The 23,228-nt window shown below is 48.4% G+C and overlaps 1 protein-coding gene across 3 annotated transcripts in view; it reads left to right on the plus strand.

Annotated features, from left to right (window-relative positions):
• The window catches only part of Irag1 (inositol 1,4,5-triphosphate receptor associated 1), a 106,853-nt gene that overhangs the window by 21,639 nt on the left and 61,986 nt on the right, over positions 1-23,228 (plus strand). For 2 of the 3 annotated variants that reach the window (XM_087908565.1, XM_087908566.1), the window contains exon 2: positions 18,295-18,443. In XM_087908565.1, coding sequence (XP_087764691.1) covers positions 18,384-18,443 — 60 coding nt within the window. In that variant the 5' untranslated portion in view covers positions 18,295-18,383. Of the gene's footprint in view, positions 1-18,231; positions 18,444-23,228 lie in introns of those variants that run through there. The other variant, XM_087908564.1, reaches the window with a different exon arrangement.

The following is a 23,228-nucleotide window of genomic DNA, read 5'->3' on the forward strand; positions in this document are numbered from 1 at the left end:
CCCTCCCCACTGTAATAATAATAATAATAATCTTTAAAAATTAGAAATAAAGGACAGCAAAAGTCACCCCAAATCCTGATGTGCAAACAGCATGAGGACTTACAACATACATAGTAGCGGACTTTACAGCATGCATAGTAGCGGACTTTACAGCATACATAGTAGCGGACTTTACAGCATACATAGTAGCGGACTTTACAGCATACATAGTAGCGGACTTTACAGCATACATAGTAGCGGACTTTACAACATACATACATAGTAGCGGACTTTACAACATACATAGTAGCGGACTTTACAACACACATAGTGGCACACTGAGTCCTTCTGTGCATAAATTTGAAAAATTCTGAATTGCAAAATCTTGCTCCAACTTTGCTCCCGTTGGAGCTCGGGGTCCATTCGGGGTGATCTGACTGTTGACCGCTCTTTGTTCTGTGATGCTTTCAATAGGCAAGAGCAAGATGCTTCTGGTCTTCCTGCATCAGGGCCTTGAGACTCCGTGGGGCTCCTGGCGCACAGGCGCTGCTCACCCTCAGCTCAGGCTGTCCCCTCTTTCCTGCGCCCTCTGTCAGCTGGTGTTCTGGATTCTCCTAGCCTCCAAGCATTTTTGTTGCGATCCGGCCACGGCGCTTTTAGGAAGCAGGCAGTTGTAAATCACTCACAGGGTGATCCATAACATGGAGTGCCAACTCCAGGAGAGCCAATTTCCCCAGATAATCAAGACGCCATTGCCTTGGGATTTGGGCCCGTGGAGGTATCTACAGGAGCGAGGAGGGAGGAGGTGATGCTGCTCCTGAACAAGTGGTGGACTACCTGATCCTGGGTGATGAAGAATGGGGGCTGTTTTTGTCTGTGTGCTCCTTCCCGTCGGGCCTCTGGGGAGAGCTTTACGCTCAGAGTTCTCCGTGTGTGTGTGTGTGTGTGTGTGTGTGTGTGTGTGTGTGTTGGTAGAATTTTTGTTTGGACCACTAGCTCCAAAATAAACGTAGAGACTTAATATTAATTATAAATGCTCAGTTGTTAGCTCAGACTTGTTACTAACTAGTTCTTACAACTTAACCCATATTTCTTATCTAAGTTCTATCAGGTGGCACATGGCTTGTTGCCTCATTTTCTACATGCCCTGCTTCCTCTGCATCTGGCTCAAGACCTCTTTCTCACTCTGTCCTTCTTCTTCCCAGAATTCTCTCTGCCCTGAAAATTCTGCCTAGTTATCAGTCAATCAGCTTTTTATTAACAGTGAAAGCAGCATATTTTCACAGTGTGCAGACGGCAGAAGGAATATATATATATATTTATATATAAAATGAACACTGTGTTTGCAGAACTGGTACAGTCCAGTTGAGTGGCAATGGAAACTTTCTTCAACGGAACAAGTTACACAGTCTATCACAGAAGCTTTTCAAAGTGTTCAATGACCTCTGCCTCTGGACAGCTTTGGACTCCACTCTCAATGGAGACTATGTGTGTGTGTGTGTGTGTGTGTGTGTGTGTGTGTGTGTGTGTGTATGTGTGTATGCTGTGGAATATATATGTTGCACACACACACACATACATTATTTTTTCCTTAAAGATCTGTCTCAGGGCTAAAGTATGTTCCTTAAGCCTGAAGGAAGAGCCACAGGAGAGAGTTGCCATACTTGATGGAAAGGACTGGTATGTTGAACACAGCGCAGGGGTGTGGGTGGTGGGAGGGGCAGGGTCTCTGTGCTGCTGTTTGTTGTCAGGACTTTGGCCACCAGGAAGCGGGGAGACCAGATCTCAGGCCAGCACTCCAGGAGTTGAAAGTCTAAAAACCATTGTATCATATCGGAAAAGCCAGACCCAGGGAGGTTGGAGTGGGAGGCTGCTGGCCAAGTTGATAGAGCAATTTCACACCCAGTTTGCAAATGGGTCATATTGCTTTGAAACATTCTAGTTCTCTTCCCGCAAGATTTGTTCAGAAAATGTGAGCTCGTGGGTGGCTGAAATGAAACAAAATGTCAGTTGGTGGAGGAGACCACAAACACTGGCCAAGGGGCTGGAGAGATGGCTCAGTGGTTAAGAGAGCACTGACTGTTCTTACAGAGGACTGGGGTTCAATTCCCAGCATCCACATGGCAGCTCACAATTGTCTGTAAATACAGTTTCAGGGGACCCAACACCTATGACAAAACAACTATACACATTAAAAAAAAACAAAAGAATAAAGATAAAAGTTAAGAACAAAAATGGGTAAGCCGTATTGGCCACTGTAAGGACCAGAGGAGTCACTGTGACATGTCTGTCACCCATGTGTGCTCTCTTGGATGGTAGACGGTCTAACTTATGTGAGGCAATCTTTTAAAAGAGGGGGTTGCTTCCCCCTTCATAAGGGGAAATAATCTCCACCAGGGCCCAGGGTGTTGGGAAACAGTAAGACAGGGAAACTGAGTCAGCACCTCCCCTACCCTGGGGGAGGCAGGCTCAGAACAGAGGTGCTGAGGACCCCTCAGATTCACAAACGTTCTTTTCAAGAGTCCCACTTGTCACTGACTCTCTTAGCCTTGACGCTCAGGAAAAGCCCACAGGGGCTCTTATGAAGTGAGCTCAGAGAGTGCTGGAAAGGGTTCCTTTAGCACATTTGCTGAGCCTCGGTACTCCTTCAGAATCGGAGATACACAGATGACAGACACTGAGATGGGAAGGACACACGGAGTCTGCTAGGACACCCTTGAGTTGTTAACCATGTGGGGGACAGCACCCTGAAAACAGATAGTTGTGACTGTGTGGGAACATGGCTGGCTAACTTGTCTGCAAAAAGATAGTCAATACATTGTTTGTTTCGTTTGGGGGTTAGATAAGTGTGTCTCAGCTATTCAGCTGTTCCTGTAGAGGGAAAAAACATCCACAATATATAAGTAAATGTGGATGTATTCCAATGCACATTTACTTACTGAGACAGTCACGTTTGGTGCACAGGGGTAATTTCTTCAACTCTGCTAGAGGAATGCTTGTAATAATAAGGGAGCGACAATAACAAAAGCTGCCATCCTGGTGGTTGTTTTGTGCTGGATTCCATAGTAGGTATGGAAACTAGGTATGGTATTTTTGCTCATACTCATTTTCATAACAATTTAAAAAGACTTGGAGATTCAAGAACCAAAGGCAAGAACAAATGTAAGGCTGAAGTCTATGTTAGCAACTAAATGATTCAAAATGCCATAAACAAACAAAACAGAGGGTTAGAGAAGGAGCCTACCACAGGTTCCCAAAGGCAAATGTCCTCTGAAGTGTGGGAGCTCCCAGCTCTGAAAACCTGGGCAGACCTAATAAACCCTGCTAGCACCAATGACTTCCTAGGGTTTGGGGTCCTTGGGGCCCAGCCTGGAAAAGGGTCTGCTGGCCTACACTTCCTTCCCAGAGTGCCCCTCCCACCTCCACACGACCACAGAAGCATTGTTCCATCTGTCCCTGGCTGCTGCTACCCCTTGTAACTCAGTCTTTAATAGAGGCAGGGAATGTTCTATGAGAATGGCTTGGCTTAACCCTGGGATTGAGCTCCATCCATGCCGTTTACCTAACAGTTAACACTCAGGTTGAGCCCTTGCCAGGAAAACAAGTGGTGGTGTGGCAGATGGAACAATGTGGATCTGGTTGCTAAAGGCAAGACCTTCTCCATGATGAATTGGTGAAGGCTTAGCCGAATAAACTGCCTCTGGTCCCCTGTCAGTGGCTCGGGTGGTGGTTATTGTTGAGGTTCATGCCCCAGGTGCTCTGTTGTGTACAGTTCCAGAGGCCGCATCACGCGATACTAAACAGAACTCTGGGCTTGGGAGTCAGACAACCCTCAGCTCAGGCCTGTTTATGTTGTGTACCTAGCAGGCATGATGCTTGGGACATGCTGGCTCATCTCGTCAAGCTTCAGCATGAGAAGGTTGTTGTTAGAACTACGTAAGACCAAGGCTGTAAAGGCAGATAGAGCCCGTGCTGGAATAAAGATCACTGTTCTCCCAAGGATGCCTGGGAATCACCCACATAGCCTGGCTTCCCAGAGGAAAGTGCCCTGTGGTTCCTTCCTGTCTGTGTTATGAAACAGTGTACCTAAGGCTTGTCATGCTATGCTTTAGGCAGGGCCATGGACAGTGGTCAAGCCCAGTCCCTCCTCTGGAATATAAGAGTTTATTGGTATATGGTGTGTGTGTGTGTGTGTGTGTGTGTGTGTGTGTGTGTGTGTGTGTGAAGGAAACATGGAGCTTCTGACAGGGTCCAGAAGGGAGAAGAGTTCTGAGGACAAGGTCATGGGAATGTTCTTACAGACTATCTCAGAGCAAGCCTGTGGGCAATAGAGCTGCTTTTTCTAGCTTTTCTAGCTGGGACTCTCAGGCAAGTGGCAGAACAGAGAGGCGAGGGACGTGTCTGATGGACAGAAGGCCCCTGTGTACCCAGCCTTACAAAGTCACTGATCACATCAGGGGGAGCTCTTTATTATCCATGCCCAGTGTCGGAGAAAAAAACCAAAGTATTGTTTCTCAGAAGCACAGCTCATCAGGATGGAAGAGGCTACCCCTTGGGACTTGTTTCTTTCAGACTCTCAGCTGTGATCTGTTACACCTTGACTTCATCCTTAAGCGAGTTCTTCATCATTATCACAGAGATTCTTGTCTATTCTCTTCAATGATTGGTCTGCAGTTGAAAGTAAACTTTCCAGGATGCCCAGCAACGTCTTACTGTGTCTTGCTGGTTGTGGTTCAGCCACATGTTACCTTTTAGCCAATTCCACGAGCAATGGATGTGATGTCTAGATTTCCATAGACTCCCTCCCGTCCTGGCATTGTTACCTAGGCTCCTGGCTTCTGGTCTCATGACTGCTCCTCATGCGCAAAGTGGGGCCTGAACTTGAGGGACAGAAAGTGAGCGCACAATTGAAAACTTACATCTGTGTTGTGAGATCATTCAGCATGGCGGTGAGTAAGGCACTTCACACCCGAGAAGGTTTGTCCCAAACCGCCTCTGCGCCCTGGAGCCACCAGAGCTGACTCTACCCTGAAGCCCAGCCCCAAGCTACTGTAGCATTTCTGTGGTCTCTGAAAGCCAAGAGTCCCTGTGCAGAGATGGACAGGGTGAAGGTGCCTCAGCTGAGACACCCCATCCCACCTGCGCTGGGAAGGCTCTCTTGGGCTCTGAAGATCTCGGCTGCTGTTTTCCCACGCTGGGGACACTGCAAGGACTTTCAGCTCCCAGAGACGAGCTGCATGACGCAGGGCATGTTCTGGTTGGTGATGCTGATTTTGGGAAAGGACTGGCAACCAGAACAGTCAAGACCGTCAGTAAACATCTCCCATTGCCAGCTGTTGCTGGTGCGAGAACAGTCTGGGTATGGCAACTTTGGAAGTTTTATCATTTTTGCTTGTTTTTATATAATTTTTTGGTATGTGTTCATGTGCACACATGTGAGTGTGCACACCATATATGTGCAGGAGGAAGCCAGAATCAGCTTTAGGTGCGTTCCTCAGAAGTCAGCCAATCTTGTTTTCCGTTGAGACCTGGTTTTTCTTTGGCTTGATGCTCACCAAGTGAGCCCCTGGGATCTTCCTGTCTGGGGTCAGAAGCATGGTACATGACCAACATAGTTCATCATGCTTACATTGAAAACATCTATGTACTGTGCTCTCTCCCCAGCTTATTTCTTTTGTTTCTTTCTGAGACAGGATCTTGCCACGTAACCCTGACTAGCTTAGCAGTCATGATCCTCCTGTTTCAGCCTCCCAAATGCTGGTATTACAGGCATGAGGCACCATGCTGGGCGAGGAGACCCATTTTAATCCTACGTCCTCTGACTGTGTGACCAGCATCTGCACTGCATCTTTTTTATCATTTCTTTTATTGATTTTTTATTGAGCTCTACATTTTTCTCTGCTCCCGTCCCTATCTCTCCCCTCCCCTTCAACCCTCCCCCAAGTCCCCTTGCTCCTAATTTACTCAGGAGATCTTGTCTTTTTCTACTGCCCATGTAGATTACATCTATGTAAGTCTCTCTTAGTGTCCTCATTGTTGTCTAAGTTCTCTGGGATTGTGATTTGTAGACTGGTTTTCTTTGCTTTATGTTTAAAAACCACCTATGAGTGAGTGTAATAATTGTCTTTCTGGGTCTGGGTTACCTCACTCAAAATGATGTTTTCTTGCTTCATCCATTTTTCTGCAAAATTCAAGATGTCATTATTTTTTCTGCTGTGTAGTTACCTCAGTCAATATAGTTTTTTTTCTAGATCCATCCATTTGCCTGAAAATTTCAAGATGTCTTTACATTTTACCACTGAGTAGTACTCTATTGTGTAAATGTACCACATTTTCCTTATCCATTCTTTGATCAAGGGGCATTTAGGTTGTTTCCAGGATCTGGCTATGACAAGCAATGCTGCTATGAACATAGTTGAGCACATGTCCTTGTGACACAATTGAGCATCCTTTGTATATATACCCAAAAGTGGTATTACTGGGTCTTGAGGAAGGTTGTTTCCTAATTTTTTTGAGAAATTGCCACACTGACATCCAAAGGGGCTATACCAGCTTGCATCCCCACCAACAATGCACGAGTGTTCCCTTTTCCCCACAACCTCTCCAGCATAAGTTGTCATCAGTGTTTTTGATCTTGGCCATTCTTACAGGTGTAAGATGGAATCTCAGAGTTGTTTTGATTTGCATTTCTCTGATGACTAAGGATGTTGAACATTTCCTTAAGTGTCTTTAGCCATTTTAGATTCTTCTGTTGAGAATTCTCTGTTTAGGTCTGTACTCCATTTTTTTTATTGGATTATTTGTTCTTTTGATGACCAATTTCTTGAGTTCTTTGTATATTTTGGAGATCAGACCTCTGTCTGATGTGGGGTTAGTGAAGATCTTTTCCCATTCTGTAGGCTGTCATTTTGTCTTGTTGACCATGTCCTTCGCTTTACAGAAGCCTTTTAGTTTCAGGAGGTCCCATTTATTAATCGTTTCTCTCAGTGTCTGTGCTGCTGGGGTTATATTTAGGACATGGTCTCCTATGCCAATGTGCTCAAGTCAGTACTGCATCTTTGAAGTCAGATTTTTCTCATTTGTAAAATTGAGCTAGAGTCTCTTGTCCAGAGTCTCTCTCTGTGCCGGGGACACGATGTGCCATGTGAGAGAGCCTCTATCTGTGCCAAGGACACAGTGCCCTTTGGCCCAGGCCCCTCTGTCCGCAGTGAGTCTGAAATGAAATGGAGCTGAGGAAGAGGAAGGGAGGATGTGGGTGTGATGCCAGGCAGAGGTGTTTATCTACTTTATTTTGTCATCGTAATCAAATGTCTGACAGGAGGCAACCTGAGGAAGAAGTAGTTTATTTTGTAGGTACAATCCACCATGGAGGAGAGTGAGGATGGGGAGTGGAAGGTAAGGGAGTAGGAGAGCATGGTGGTGTTGCTGCTCAGGCTGTGGTGGCAGGAGTGTGAGGCCAGGGACAGAAAGTGGAGACAGGTGAGGAAGCCAGCTGGAGCCATAAGCCGCAAGGCCCACCCTCGAAAGATCCACTTCCTCCAGCTAGTCCATAGGTCCCTACTGGTCCACAACCTTCCAAAACAGTGCTGCCAGCTCAGGGACCAAGTGTTTAAACACAGGAAGCTGTTGTGAACATTTTTACATTCAAACTGTCACAAAAGAGGGCTTAGGTTGTCCGTGTTATCCTTAGTTGAGTTAAGGAACACATGGCCAGTGTTTGCATGTACCCCTTACTTTAATACTTCCTGTTCTTTATGCCCATGGCAGTTGTTAGAAGTAGACAGACAGTTGTTGTGATGTGGTGTGTGATTCCTGTCACTGCTGAGCTGTATTTGAAGCGATGACGTTTCTAGGCAAACAGTCATTGGCTTGAGAGGTCCTTCATGGATGCAAGACCTGACCTCCCTGAAGGAATGAGACCAGTCCAGGGCAATCACATCTCGGCCCATACAGCAAGGAGCTACAGCAGGGACCACACAGCCCTGAGAGCAGAACTCTGTGCACCTGATGAGGCACCCCCAGCCTTTTGGAAGGATCGGCTCCGTCTTGCTCACTGGCCTTCGTGAGCGTGCTTGGGGCCGGCACTGCTGTTGGGACTGAATTAGATTAATTGGTATGTAAGGCCCAGAGGAACACACTTGAGGGCATAAATCAGAAGTGGCAACTGGTAGCTGCAGTCTAATTCCCCAGAGACTTGTGCTTGGTCCTTTGGTATCTCTCTCTCTCTCTCTCTCTCTCTCTCTCTCTCTCTCTTTTGGTATTAGCTTTAACATTTCTAAATCAGGTGGTTTTATTTTTAGCGCTAGAGTTTTGGCTTTTCTTGGAAACTGGAAGTGCTTGCCAACAAAAGATGGTATTTCTTCCTGACCCCAAAACTCAATAGCAGCCGCCCTAGTTAAGCAGTAGTCACACCCTGTGCCACCACAGACCCCATCAATCCACGGGGGCTCTGCCACTCATCCCACCGGCCTGACCCCAGAAGGAGATGTGTGTACCATCACTTCATGGACCTTGTCTTCACAGAAGCTGCCGCTCAAAGAAAGCAAAGCCTCCTTCCTATGGCTTAGCAGCTCTTCCGTGCTTGTCCCCATACCGGATGTTGCTAAGATATGAGTATCTTTGTAATGAATTTTTATAAGATATCCATGAAAGTATAAATGAGACAAGTTCTTACTGTTGAGGCATTTCTATTCTAACTGAGCTGAGGCCTGTGCAGAGCTCTCTGAGAGAGCTCACGGCGGAACCTTGGAGTAGGTCACCTGAGCTACATAGGGGTTTCTGTAGATTGGAGCCACGCAGAGGATCACAAATGGGGTGATCAGCTGGGTTACCTGCAGGGACAGACATGACATCAGAGTCACATCAGAGTCAGGGAGTCCAAAGGCAGAGAAGGAAATACACACATGGGGGCTGAGGTCAGAGGTCAGAGAAGATGCCAGCTTCTTTGCAGGCTGGGGAGCAGGGAGAAGGGATCCCTTGAGGCAGCCCCAGCAGCTATAGGTGGAGAGAAGCTTCCTTCCCTTGAGCCTCTGGGAGGAAGACAACTGGCGCTCAGATTGTATTTATTTATTCTGAAATGTTGATACTTTGTGTGTGTAGGTGTGTGGCCAGCATGTATGTCTGGGCCCTACTTGCATTCCTGGTTTCCTCAAAGGCCAGGAGAGGACGTCAGATGTCCTACAGCTGGAGTTACAGATGGTTGTGGGCGTTGGGAGTTGAACCCGGGTCTTCTCGAAAAGTCCAGTGCTCTCAACTGATGAGTCGTTTTCTAGCCCCCAGCCTACACTAAGAGTCTAGCCTACAGAGACAGAACTTGATTTTCAACATCAGAATTGTAAGATAATAAATTGTGTTGTTTTATATTACCAAGTTGGTGGCGATTGCTTACAGCAGCAGTAGTAAAAAAAAAAAAATAGGAATGGAATCATTTTTTTCTGGGATAAAGAGGAGGAATGGTTTAGGAAGGAGGGTGTATTTGAATTGGGTTTTGAAGGATGGGTAGGAGTTTGATGGGGAGGGATAGCAACTCACGCATAGGGGAGAAGATGTGTGCAAAGCTTATAAAAACACAGTGACTATCCCCAGGGTGGCTATTTGTTGGACACTGTGGTCAGAACATACAATTTCTGTGGTTCTCCAGGGAGGACTTGATTAAAGGCAGCTGGCAGGCTCGTAGCCAGGGTGATAGTGTTCTGGGTGCACCTGACAAGAATGGAAAGCCAGGCCTGCCCAGCTTGGTGGTGTGCAGTAAACATTAGTAGCCAGCACTCTGGGAGAAGGGGTGGTCTTCACAGACAGTGCTCGCTCGGGTCTGTCTGCAGACGCTCCCGTCACCGCTAATGGATGTCACTAATGACAGCTGAGACGAGGCGGACAGTGGTATGCCATTGGATGGTTTCTGCTACAGGAGTCCATCAAGAGCACAGATCCTAGTGAAACCTAGTGATTTCACACAAGAGTGGCCGAGAGTTGGTGTCCTTCAGTTTTAGCTAACTGATTCAGTTCTAAGTCTGTGTAACTTGATTTTGTGCATATATCTGTACTGGTGTGTGTGGGTATTCAAGGGTGCGTGTGTGCGTGCATGTGCACTCATATGTGCATGTGTGCATGCATGCACGTGTGTGTACTTGTACATGTAGATGCCAGAGATCAGCCTTTAAGTGCTGATCCCAGAGAGTTGTTGTTCTGACCTTGGGGCTCACCCATTAGGTTAGCCTAGACAACTTTAGAGCTGGCCCTTGTGAGCCGGGTGAGCAGTTCCTATATCCCACCGCAGAAGCTTGGCTAAAATACTAAGTAGAAAAGACCCAGTATTCCAGGTTCAGCCAGGTTTAATGATCTTCAGATCCCCATCTGGGCAAGGCAGGGCCAATCCCAGAGCCTGAGGAAGTCCTGACTCTTCACTTCCTCTGAGCATCCTTTGGGGGTCCTGGCCTCTATGGGGCTCATGGAACTTGGTACACCGTGTGGACCCTGACTCCAGAGGTGACGCACATCACCCTGGTGAGAGTGACTCAGGGAAGTGTCTCTGGACAGCCAGGCACAAAGGGAACCGGGTAAGATTTATTTCTGCTTGGAGCTAAGTAGGAGGCTCAGATGCTTCCCTGCCATGCCTGGTGCCTTTGAACTGCTGTGGATTGAGCAATCACACATATTTCCAAGAAGAAAAAAAAAACCCATTTTTCAAGCGGACTTCTTTTTAAAAAAAGAACCGCTGAAGAGAACAAGCTGGAGAGGAAACCTGGGGTGACCGTTTTTTTTGGCTTATTTCCTGTCGTGGTGGGGGAGGGCCAGTGGGAGCAGGGAGGTCTGGCCCTGGCCTGAGCATTCTTCAAAGGCCAATGGATCCAGAGCTCAGAGAAGCAGGGCTGGCCCAAGCCTTTTTGTGCTTCGGTGGCATTTGCACCCAAGGTTTTCTAAGTGTCAGGGCAGGAGTTAACATGGTGTTGGTCCTTACGAGCATGGGCGTGATGGTGTGCCTTGGTTTGGCTGTGATTGACAGTTCTGATTGACAGCTCGACCGAACAAGCAGATGGACACGGGTACAGCTGAGTCCTTCTCAAGGCAACCCCAGGTCTGGGGCACCGAGATGACTGGGCTGTCCCGTCTGGGGATGTCACAGCCTCCAGAGGATGTCCACCGGTACAGTTATTTGGACATGCCAAGGAGCTACCTCCTTGGGGCTCTCCTTGCTAGAGTTCTGTCTGGCCCAAGACTTCAGACTAGGGGCTGCTTGCCTCCCAAGAGAAGCAAGGAACAGGTCCCTCAGGACTCAGCAGCACCAGCACTGTCCCTGCTTCCCCTACCTTACTTGGAATGGTGCCTCCCCACCCCCACCCCGAACTTATATGATCATATTTAATCACGAAAACCACAATGTGAGCGGTTGCCATGTGAGCTCACCTTGTGAGAACGATACAGAATAAGCCTCAGGGAACGCAGGAGATTTGCTCAGGCACACTGTGAATCATTCTGCTTTTCTTAACTCTGTGTCTGTTTGTACCACGCACTGATAAATCCCACTCGTTCTTTCTTATCTGTGATTTTTACACAGCCTTTATACACTGGTCATTCTCCCCTCCTGTGTCCAGCTACAGAAGCAAATGCTTAAAGTTCCTCCAGTTAACTCTCAGCTTTCCTTTTGTGGACCTGAGGACCGAAGCCAGGATTTCATGCTGGCCAAGCACTCTACCACCAAACTACTTTTCATTTCGAGACAGGATCTCACAAAGTTGCTCAGGTCGGGCTTAAATTCACTCTGTTGCCCAGATGGACCCTGAGCCATCTTGGGTTTTCTGAGCTCTTTTCAGTTCTATCTGAGACTGACGAGGCAGAGCCAAGCCTCCTCCTTTTCCTACTCTCTCATCTGCACACACACAGACAAATGCAGACACCTTAGACACACACCAGAGGAGGAAGGCCCTGGGGGAGGTGACTCAGTGGCCTGCTTGTCATGGGGAACTCTCTCCCATTCCCTACACAGCCGATACATCGGTCCCAGACTCTTTAGTGTGGCCTGACCCACTCTGAGCACGGCTTGCTCACCAGAGACAGCTCTTCCTCCCCCACCCCCCAGCCAGGAGTGGCTGGTGTGGCCAGAGAAAACTGGGCCCCAGGATGGTGTCCTGGACAAGGGCAGACCCTGGGAATCTGGTGTGCTGGAGGTGTCTCCCAAGTGCACAGCCAGGCCACTGTTCTGTCTTTTAGGCCACTGTGGAGTGCAGAGGCGGTGCTGAGTGGACAGTCCTAGGGAAATGCCTTCCAAGTGTTCACATCCCCGTTTCTACCTTCTCCATCCATCCTTACTCCCCATTCTCCTAGCAACCCAAGTATGCTTTCAGGAGAGTCAGGGAGTCCTTATCAGATTGATAACGGTGTGAGCGCTCATTCATGCATCCACTTGTCTGGACAATCCAAGTGTGAGTGTGGTCAGCCACTGTGGGGGTAGGGAGTGGGGGGTGGGGGAGATAGTCACCTGTGGCTTGTACATGAAAATCTTTGGAACTCACCATTACCACAGGGTTGGCAGAAATAACTGGGTCTTTGAACCAGACAGACTAATGACTAGTCATAGCACAGACCCATAGTTGGCTTTGACAGATTGGGACTGATGACATCATAGACCGGGATACCCCCAGCTCCCCCTCCCCCAGCCCTGTGTCCTCCTTCACAGCCCAGTAATGTTGGCCGAATGTCCTGCAGACCCCCTCCCGAAGTGACTGTGTGGGAGTGTGGGCGCTGTCTGTGGCTGCAGACTTCAGAACTCCTGTCATGTCTAATGCTCATTTATCTACTACTGGTGCATACAAGGGAGAAGCCCTGGCCAGACTGAGGCCCCTGTGTGATTCTGAGCCACTGGAACAAGCAGCAGAATCTTGGGGCTTTGCTTGGGTTTTGGTGACTGAGACTGGCAAAACTCAGATGCCTACTGAAAGTGGGCATGGGAAGCTCTAAAGAACATGCGGTGTGTCTGCATGTTGCAAGAATTTACTACCCTAATCCTTACACCAATCCTAAAAGGTCGGCACCAATACAAATGAGGAACCCGAGGAAGGGAGACGGATCCAGCAGGGCAGAGCTAGGAGAGTTGCTGCTGGATCTGCTGAGCTCTTGGGTTCTCTCTCGGTACACAGGAGGTAGACCTGGCTCATTCGGGGTGCAGACACAGGTCTGTAGTCAGCCAGGACACAGAGTCTCTGCCCAGTCAGAACCTCAGGCTCATCACAGTCATCTGAGGACATTCTCCAAGGCCACCCAGGATGAGGGCAGGAAAGAGCATCCTCTCCTGTGAGCGAGACCACACGTAGAAGAGGGACAAGAAGCTCTGCTCTCGCGCTGGTTTTCCTTCTGCCCTCGGCCAGCCTCCCACTCACATCCCAGGAGCAGGGAGGGACTCATGAACCCTTTCTGAGGCTGGATGTGGCCTCGGTCAAATCCCTGCCCTTCTCTCAGCCTCAGCACCCCATCTACAAGAGTGGGAGCAGGGGAAGCAGCCTCCTGCCCCTCTGGATTTGTGGAGATGCCAAGAGAGATGTGTGTATAGTCATTCCAAGCAGTCTCCTGCCTCAGCCCTTTGCCCAGAGGGAGGCCAGGCTGGATATTAATAGCACCCTAATCACTCTTACATTCTTTGGGTGCTAAATGAAAGCAAAAGTCCCAAGCCCTAAGAACAAAACCCTCCCTTCTCAGAAAACTGAGTCACCCCAGTGAGGTCCCTGAGGCTGGCTTAACCCCTTGCTTTCCTAAGGGCCTCTTGGCTCTTCCTCTGACATCTAGATTAGCAGAGACAGTGAGAACCACACAGCATGTAGGCCATGCCCCTGGGACACGGCGACTCAAGTGAGGGGTTTGATCTTTTCTGGTCAGGCCACACGGCTCTGAGAGAGGCCAGCAGGCTTGGCCCCACAGTGACCTACAAAGTCAGGCAGATATACCGGGCATGCCGGCCACTGCAATTCCTGGGTGATACCTTCAGGCTTCTGTCACCAGCCCAATTGAACTAATTGTGTTACCAGTGTCGGTGCTTCCATAACCACGGCCCAGGGAGGCCCAGAGCACTGAAGGTGTTTCTGGAAAGACGATTCCTGTCTTTTCCCAGACTCCTTAGACAGCCTGGTACTTGCTGAGGCACAGCAGCCAGGTGGGCCGAGTCTCCTTTGTCTACCCGAGATCCATCAGCTTCCCCAGGACAATGAGCACAGGGAGCCCCGATGGCTGCTGGGAATAGAATAAAGGTATGCGGCCTCTACTGCCAGAGCCTCTTGCCTTCCTGCCGTCCTGCCTGTCCTCAGACAGCCCACAGGGTTCTAAGGAAGCTCTTCTGGGACAGAGCCTATGCTTTTGAGCTAGTGTGAGGCTTCTCGGCCTGAGTGGTTCAATGAACACGTCTCTGCACTCTGTGTGATTGGACGAGTAAAAAGTAAGGTCAATGAAGGGGCTGCTACCTCTGCTGTGAACGAACACATGGCCACACCACGTACTAGGAGCATGAAACTGTAAGCTGTGGCCTTCTCTGGGCAGGTGGACACGTGCCACAACTCATGTTTGGAGGTCGGAGGACAACCTCAGACATCAGTTTAGTCTTCCACTTCTTTTGCAGCAGGATCTTCTGTTCACGCTACATACAGCAGGCATGGCAGCCTACTAGTGTTTTAAATTTTCCTGTCTTCACCTCCTTAGGAGCAATGGGATTACATATGCCTGCTGTCACGTTCAGTTTTATATGGGCTTTGGAGATTTGAACTCAGGCCCTCATGCTGTGTGGTAAGCCCTTTACCCACTGAGTCATCTCCCTAAGCTGGGCACCTTCCTTTATCTTCAGAAGACGCTTGGCCTGACCACCAAAGGTTCAGTGTTCCCTCCTCTCTGTGCCTCTGGGAGTTTATACCCCAGCTCTTCCTGCTGGAGAGGGGCTTGCACAAGACTCTTTGGCTGTACCTGGGTAAGAGAGAAGATGATGTTTTGGACTCAGGCTTACCAGTTTCATGACTTCATGACCTTGCTGATCATCTCTGAGCTTTGGCTCTTTATTACATTAAATGAAAGAAATCAAACTTACAGCTAAGGGCTGGGCTACAGCTCAGTGGTAGAGTACTTACTTAGCATGCTCAAGGCCCTGGGTTCAATTCCCAGTATTACACAAAGCAAAACTAAATAACACACCCTCTCTGTCATAGGGGTTTAGCACGAAGGTAGCACTTGATCGTACACAGTAGTGTGCGACACCCAGTAGGGGAACTGATTTGTGGGTGACAAAGGAATATTGTCTGCTTTCTTTCATGAAGTAGGTAAACTATCTTAGGATAGTTCGGGGCTGTCTAGCCTCTTCACTTGCACAAATGACTGGATGGTTATCCCAGTAGGAGCTCTTGGGTCCTTTACCATATTACAAAGGTAACTGAACCCTGTCTTATTTGTTTCTCCTCTTTGTGCCTCAGTTTTCTTCCCTGGAAAATGGGCCAGGTTCTGTTTAACTGCTGGTAAGAATCCAAAGAACTGATTGGTTCTTGGCATGACTCACTTAACCTGACCTGGCTGGAGAAGCATCAGGAAATATTTGGAAGTGGATTGAAAAGGAGGCAGACGTGACTCAGTATTCTCTCCTTTTATGGGCTGGCACTCAGAGTGTGGCTTCCTGGAGGTTGTATTCCAAACCATGCCCTGACGGATGTGAGGTCCACACGCCCGTGAGTCCCCGCAGACCCCCAGATGTCACCCTGCCGACTGGACTGGCTTTCGCCTTGCTATTTTAAGCAGAGAGTTTATAATAATGGGTGGGAAAGTGCATGGAGCCCGGGCAGCATGGGAATGGCCCGCAGCAGGGCTGCAAGGGCTCCCCTGGAGTCGCATGGACTGCATCTTGTTCAACCATGGGCCTGCAGGCAGCCTCCATCCAGCTGCAGCCAGCATCTCCAGGTGTGTCTGACCGCGTCCATGAGGTTTTGTTTCTGCCTAATGACTGGCAAAGGTCTGTCTTCAAGAACGAACAGTGGAGGGTTAGAAATGGGATATTCCTGGTTTGACTTAATTCTAGGATCTCCGAATGGGTCCTGGTCTGGGAGCATCCCTGTTATGGGCTGTGACTAGACAGAGTCTGGAACTTCAGAGTTGGAAAAGGCCACTGCTGTGACTGGAATTCCCATGACCCCTAAAGTCAGCCAGTATTGAAAGTCCCCCAGGAACAAGAAACTCTTGACCTTGCCGAGTATTGTCCTCCATTTTTAGCTGACTCTAGAAATGGTTCCTCTGCCTTCTCACTTGACTGATGGGTCCTTGGCACACCTGTCCTTTGGAGACCCTGGGCCTTATGACTACCTTTCAGCTATCTGAGAAGAGATCACTTTCCCTTGCGGCTTCTTTGGCCCAGGCTGAAGTCTTGAGCTCATAACAGCAAATTCTTGTCCTCCTAGAATCTTCTCTTTTCTGAACATGGTCTGGTTTGTTTGAATCTTTGATTGACAGCACGCAATAGGCATTGTGTAGATTAAGACACAAACAGAAAGCGGAATGGCTGCCTCCCATACTTTGGAAACTGTTCCTATTAAGATGGGCTGGCCTTGCAGGGGTAAGGCAATGACATTGCCGGAGAAGATGTGCCAGCTTCCCCGTGACAATGCACTACTGTTGCCACGGCTGCTGACATTAATGTCTAAGTAAAGGTAATGAGATTATCCAGAGAGCTCATTTTTGGGGGCCTTAATGTTCAGCTCCTTCATCCAGTAGTCTCTGGGGGATGGAAGACACAGTGGCCTGGCCCCACAGCTCTTAGTCTCTGAAGTCAAGATAAATCTGCTTGGAGCCCAGCCCAGTGTGGCTTCTTCCCTGCCAGCTCATCTACCCTGCTCAGCCCCGGGCTATTCTGCAAATGGATAAGTTCCATTAGCAATTCTGGGCTCTGGCTCAGCTCCAGTGGCCCTCGCAACACAGAGCGAGACCACGAAACCACGTCGCTCTCCCAGTCTGCATAGTCAGGGGCTCTTTCTTGAGGTCTTATGATTCCTCATTTTGAAGTGTTTATGCCAATCACAGCTTTTCAGTTGCCTCCCAACACCGGGCTCGAGACCCCATGAGGGCCAAAGCTGTACCCTGTCTCTCTTCGGGTCACAGCACAGGTCACAGACCTAATGTAAAGTTTGTGAAGAAAGAATGAATGACCCAGCCAGACATAGTGGTACACGCCTGGAGTCCTAGCACTTGGGACATGGAGAAAAGAGGACCCGTCAGCCTCATAATGAGTCCAAAGCAAACCTGGGGTACATCAAACCCAATCTTAAACAACAACAAAAGTTCTGTGTATAAATGGCCTAGTTGAGATGAGATTTCCAAGATGACCAGCAGGGGTCTCCCCAAATGTTTCAATGTAGAGTGGGCTACCTATTGGGGTAAAAGACAAAAGCCAGGACAGTGCCCGCTTTGACAGCTCCTGAACTAAATGTCTCCAATTCTTTAAACACAAACGTGGCTTAAATTCTTTAAACCACCAATTTTTGATGTTTTTTTTGAATATTCCTAACAAATCAGACACCTTCCCTGCCTTGGAGAGCCGGATCCAGAGGGTGGTGGAGCAGATGCCAGGTATCAGCCTGGTTTGCGGCACCCTGGTTTAGGGAACTTTCCAGACCCTGTCTCTGGGACAGGAAGGAGATCTTATGTCATGGGAAGCAGCAGGGCTTTCTGGCCTTTCCTATAGGCTCTAGCAGCCAGCAGCCACTCACCTAGTGAGGGTGAAACAGTGGCTACTCAGTTAATGGCATTGTCTTGTTCTCCCCATGAAGAGGAGGCAGACCCAGGAAAGGATGTGTGGTACAGAGGAAAGAGCCATGGGCATCAATGGATGCAAACACTTCTGTGTGATTCAGGACACGTAACTTCCGCCCTGAGAGGCTCTTCCCTCGCCTATAGAACAGAACTATCGATGCCCACCCTCACCCAAGGCCACCACAGGGAGTCAGTTTGCTAATGGCAGCCATGCAGCTGGTAGGAGTGCAATAAAGGGCGTACAGATGGTATCTGATCTCAGCGAAGCGTCTTCCCTCTGCTATAGCTTTGAGGAGCTGGAATGTTTCTGTTCTGGAATAGATATGTTTACTGTAAGGACCAAATTAGATGCAAAAGGTCACCCCTGCCTGTGTAAACAAAGTCAGGGAGCAGGAGACGATGCAACTCCCAATGCCCGCTCCCAGCCTCGCCTTGCCTGACCTCCGGTGTTGATGTAAACCCAAGCAGCCTGTCTGCAGCTCTTGGATCCTGGAAATGGAACCCAGCTTGGGACAGGGATGGGAAGGATTTTGACTTGTCCTTTTGGCATCTCCCCAGGCTGCGGAGCCCAAGCCTCTTGGAGCATCTTTGGGGTTGACACAGCAGAGGTTCCAGGCATACACAACCACTCCAGCCAGGAGGCTGCCATGCCCCACATTCCTGAGGATGAGGAGCCCCCTGGAGAGCCACAGGCAGTCCAAACCCAAGTAAGTGCCCCTTCCTGCCCCGTGGCTAGCCTGGCTGGGGGCCAAGCTAAGCATTCTGGGCTGAGGCCACTGCTTTCAAACTGGCCACAGAGTGCTCGGAGAGCGGGGCAGGCTGCAGGGGGTGCCCGGGGAAGGTGCGTGGCTTCTGCTCTGGAGAATACGCTGCCCTGAGTTTATTTAAGTGGCCATGGTCCCATAAAGCCTGAGTACGAAACCATCTAGACAGTATATGGCTAAGGCTTCATGAGATTTCAAACTACCTTGACCCAGACTGCTCCCTCTTATTCTTGAGAAAGAAGTAGAGGAGACAGGGGAGCAGACATAGTCAAAGGCCGCTCTGAAATAATCTGCTTCAAATGAATATCAAAAGTTCATAGTAAAGGGTAGGACAAGGTTTCAGGCAAAGTTGATAATAAAATAGAAAATGGTTTTTAAAGTGTTCAGTAGGAGCGTTCTCGTTGAGGCAGGTATGGTTTCTTATGTCTGTTGTCCAGCCTTCAGGAACCTGAGGTAGCAGGTCGGTCACTTTGAGTTCCAGACCAGACTAGCTTAGGCTCCAGACCGAGACCCTATCTCAAAAAAACCAAAACAAAATGAAAACCCAGACAAGTAACAAAAGCAATGGCAATAGCAAAGAATGTACCAATGAGGTTTTATTTTGCAAATTAAATTTAAAAAGGCAATTTTTAGCTATATATAATCACAAAGTATAGGTTATATATTTATTTTCAAATTGATCTTGATCTGTATATTACTTGTTTTGTTTTATTTTGTATATGTGGTATATGCATGTGTTTTCACATCCATGGAAGTCAGAGGCTCACATTGAGTGTCTTCTTCATTCCTTATTTTATTTTTTGAGGCAACATCTCTCCCTGAACCTGAAAGTTACCAATTCAATAAGACTGTCTGAGCAGGAAACTCTGGGGGTCTTCCTGTCTGTTTCTCACACTGCTCCTGCTCTCCCCCCTTTTTTTATTTCAGTGCTAAGGACCCAAACTTAAGTTTGCATGCTTGTATGGTAGTGACTTTCTGGTTGGGCCATCTCTCAGACCTCTGCTTATTTTTTTTCTGTCAGCTAAAAAACTTGTTCACATGATACCACATTCTTCACGATTTATTTTATAGCAACCCCAGCAAGAGAATGCTTAAAATGTAAGGCGAGAACAATTTCCCCAAGATAGTGAAGCCATTTCCTTCTGAAGAATCTATCTTGCCATCATCCTCATTTTTTCTCTATCTGGTCACTGGCCCAGCTCTGTCTAATCCTCCTGGATTACAGGCTTTGCTTATGAAGGTCACCACCACCTTTTTCTTTGACTTGAACTTTACCGTTGATTTGCGCTGAACTTGTGCCGTGCCCTTGTATCTGACTGTGGTCCACACTGATGGGGCACACTGATGAGACAGACTTACTAAGCAAGAGAAGAGGGGGTGAGTGAGCATCGCTTTTCCAGATGGGCAGATCCCTAGCGAATATTTTCATGTTGTGATGATATTTGCTTTCTTACACATTACCGTGGGAACTAAGATAGCAAATATTTAGACGGGAATAGTCCTTGTATCTCTATATCCCAAGTTCGTGTGTTTGAGACGTGAACTTGGCAGCTTAGGGATGGGGGATGTCTTTTTCTTAAACATCTAAAAAAGGAAAACAGTGAACCAAACTCCCATCTCTCTGTCTACAGACCATAGCTTGAGGTTCTAGGGAATGTTCCACAGCACAGCTTTCTAGGGGCGTCTTGGGCTATAGTAAGTAGGTACTGTGTATCAGCAACCCTCAAGGCAACTGAGGTCTGAAGACTTGGGGGAATGAAAATGGAGTGACCACATAAGGCAAACAGTGGTGAGTGGATTCAAGTGTGGCTGCTCCCAATCCCCTGATGGCTTTCTTCAACTCTGTCACCCCTGTGCCCTCTCATAATGGTCATCTCTGACCCCTCTACTTCACTAACAATGGTAACACACTGAACTTGGATCCCAAATTGTGGGCAGTTTCCCCAGACAGTTAACCCAAGAATAAATATGGGGGAGCCTCTGTGATCCCCACAGCCAGCAGAGCAACAGTCTGTGGGAGGCAGGAAGGCAGTCCAGTTCAACATGACTAAGGAGCTGGTGTTAGCTCAAACCCCAGAAGTCTGACCCCGAGAGGTTTGTTTTAGGCATATTTAAACACAGCACAATTTGGCGAAAACTTTTCTGGTAATAATTAACTCAATCTATGTGCACAATAAAGCACAAATTAAGCTCAATAAAGATCAGGCACGACTACGTAGAACTCTGCAGAACACCCTCATAAAAATGTAGTCTATAGATTGAGACAAACAAGCTTATATTAAGGGTCCAGGGGAGATTCCAGTGTGGTTTCAGCCTCACATATAGCACAGAAGTCACCAGACTATTAACCACACCCTCTCCCAGGCTTTTGTGTAGATAACAGTTTATGTATCTCTTCCTATGAAGGAACAACCCTATGTATTTGACATTCCAGCCTCCTCTAGTGCTTGTCTGTGAGCCCAAGGATCTCCATGCCTCCTACAGATAAAAGTAACTCCTAAAACCAAGATACAGCTTCATCCCTTGTAAAGGCTGAGTCCCATTCGTCCCACATCTGTAGCTCTCAGTGTTTAGTAGAGGATGTTGTTCTCGTAGAGAATCTGAGTTCAGTTCCCAGCACCCACCCACAACTGCCTACAGTTACTCCTCCAGGAGGTCTGATGCCCTCTTCTGTATGCGAGAGTGCGCACGCACACACACACCCACACACACCACACCACACACACCACACACACACACACCACACATATACCACACACACATGCACCATACACACACCACATACATCACACATGCCACACACACCACATACATCACACATGCCACACGCACACACATCCACACATACACATACACACATACCACATACACCACACATGCCACACACACACCACACACACACACACACACACCACACATAAACACATACACCACAGACACACATGCACACTACACACAAATAAAAGTAAATCTTTTTTTTTTTTTTTAAAAAAAGTGCTTTAAAACCATATCCTCACAAGACAAAAAAGCCACTCCCCTTCCAACCTGTGTGGCTGTCGGCTGCTTGTAGGTCCTGCTACGTGAGGGCCAGGCAGCCAGGAAAGCAAGGCTGGCCAGGGTTCAGCCGGAAGTCCCTGGTCTGTGTGAATTCCCACTCCACAAAGCAGGCAAGGGACAGAGTATCCCTTCACGCTGATAGCTCCCTGGGGTCCAGTTCTAGTTTTGAGTACTCTGGTCCCAGCCTCCCTTTCCCACCACTAGCCTGATTCCTTACAACAGAAACACTGAAGTTGGAGGGTTAAACTGTTTCTCTGCTCTGAAACTGCTCATTGGAAGCTGCCCTCAAGGCCTGCAGTGTAGCACAGGCTCCCAGCACTGACTCTGCAGTGTACTCTGGGCACAGGCACAGTGAAGGACACCAAGTCTACACTCAAGTGGCCCTGATGGATTGAAGCTGCCAGGACACAAGCCTAGGACATTTAGGGAGCACAGAATGACAGTCTGTCAGCTGGAAGGATCCTAAATCACATAAGTCTTAGTTTGTTTTCTGTTGCTGTGATAAAGATCATGACCAAAAGTTAACTTGGCGAGGAAAGGCTTCCAAGTGTCAGTCCATGACTGAAGGAAGTCACGGCAGAAACCTAGAGCAGAAATCTCAGATGAACGCTTGCTGGCCCGTCTCTTCATCACTGTGCTGCTGCAGACCCCAGATGCAATGGGCTCACGCCATCAGCATCTCCTGAGCCGTGACCAGAAGCCGTTTAGGAAGCTGACTCCCTGGGACAGCGTGACGGCCTCAGAGGTGCCTAGCGCACTTGGGATATAGGGGCCCATGTCAGTAAAAGCCAGCGTTCATTTCTCTCTGTTTCCCAACCATAGATGCAGTGTGACCGGCCACCTCCCACTCCTGCCACCATGCCTTCTCTGCCATGATAGGCTGGGCTCTCGATGGGCTGGGCTCTTGAGGCATGAGTCACAGTCAACCCTTCCTCCCATAAGCTAGTTCTGTCAGGTGTTCTGGAACAACAGTGACAAGAGGAACCGACATAGGCTCTAAGGAGGGAACCCTTTGCGGAGACCTGGGAACCTTTGCTCTTAAAGCCACTAGGCTCCTCTTCTTCAGATCCAAGCTGAAGACCCTACTAGATGTCACCATAGCATATCAGACGTTCTTTCTCTGTTGGTGTCAATGTAGTCAAGACCCAGCCTGTCTTTCCCCTTGGGCAGCTAGGGCTCAGCCCATCACATTGGTCTGTCCTCTTTTAAGAGGAGAGACTATGTAACACCCTCTAAGCAGCCAGAAAGTTCTTACAGCTGTATGCCCGGGACAGAGAATGCTTCTGGGTCCCAGGCATGTAGGTGTAAGCAGATTGGCAGAGTACCTGGGCTTCACATTCCATGATTGCTAATGATTCTCAATTACATCAAGTTGACAATTAACACTAACCATTATATGACCTAAACAACCAGTCTTCTATCAGGAATGAGATAGAGATGAAATCGATGAGGCATATAAAATCCTTGTAACCTTGGATGGACCCCCTAGAGTAGGGAAGTCCTCCAACACCCCCTCCCCCCAATGAGAACCCTCATTCCATCTTCCTGCAAGCCAACACAGTTGTATGTGCCACAAGGTGGCTTCCCAGTCCCAGGAAGCAGGTATTGTTAGTTTACAGGCATGAACACCCAGGTGAGCCAAGCACACGCTCGTCTCCAGAACCATAAGGA

Source organism: Myodes glareolus, chromosome 7 (assembly GCF_982192425.1).
Source record: "Myodes glareolus chromosome 7, mMyoGla1.1, whole genome shotgun sequence".
Lineage (NCBI taxonomy): Eukaryota > Metazoa > Chordata > Mammalia > Rodentia > Cricetidae > Myodes > Myodes glareolus.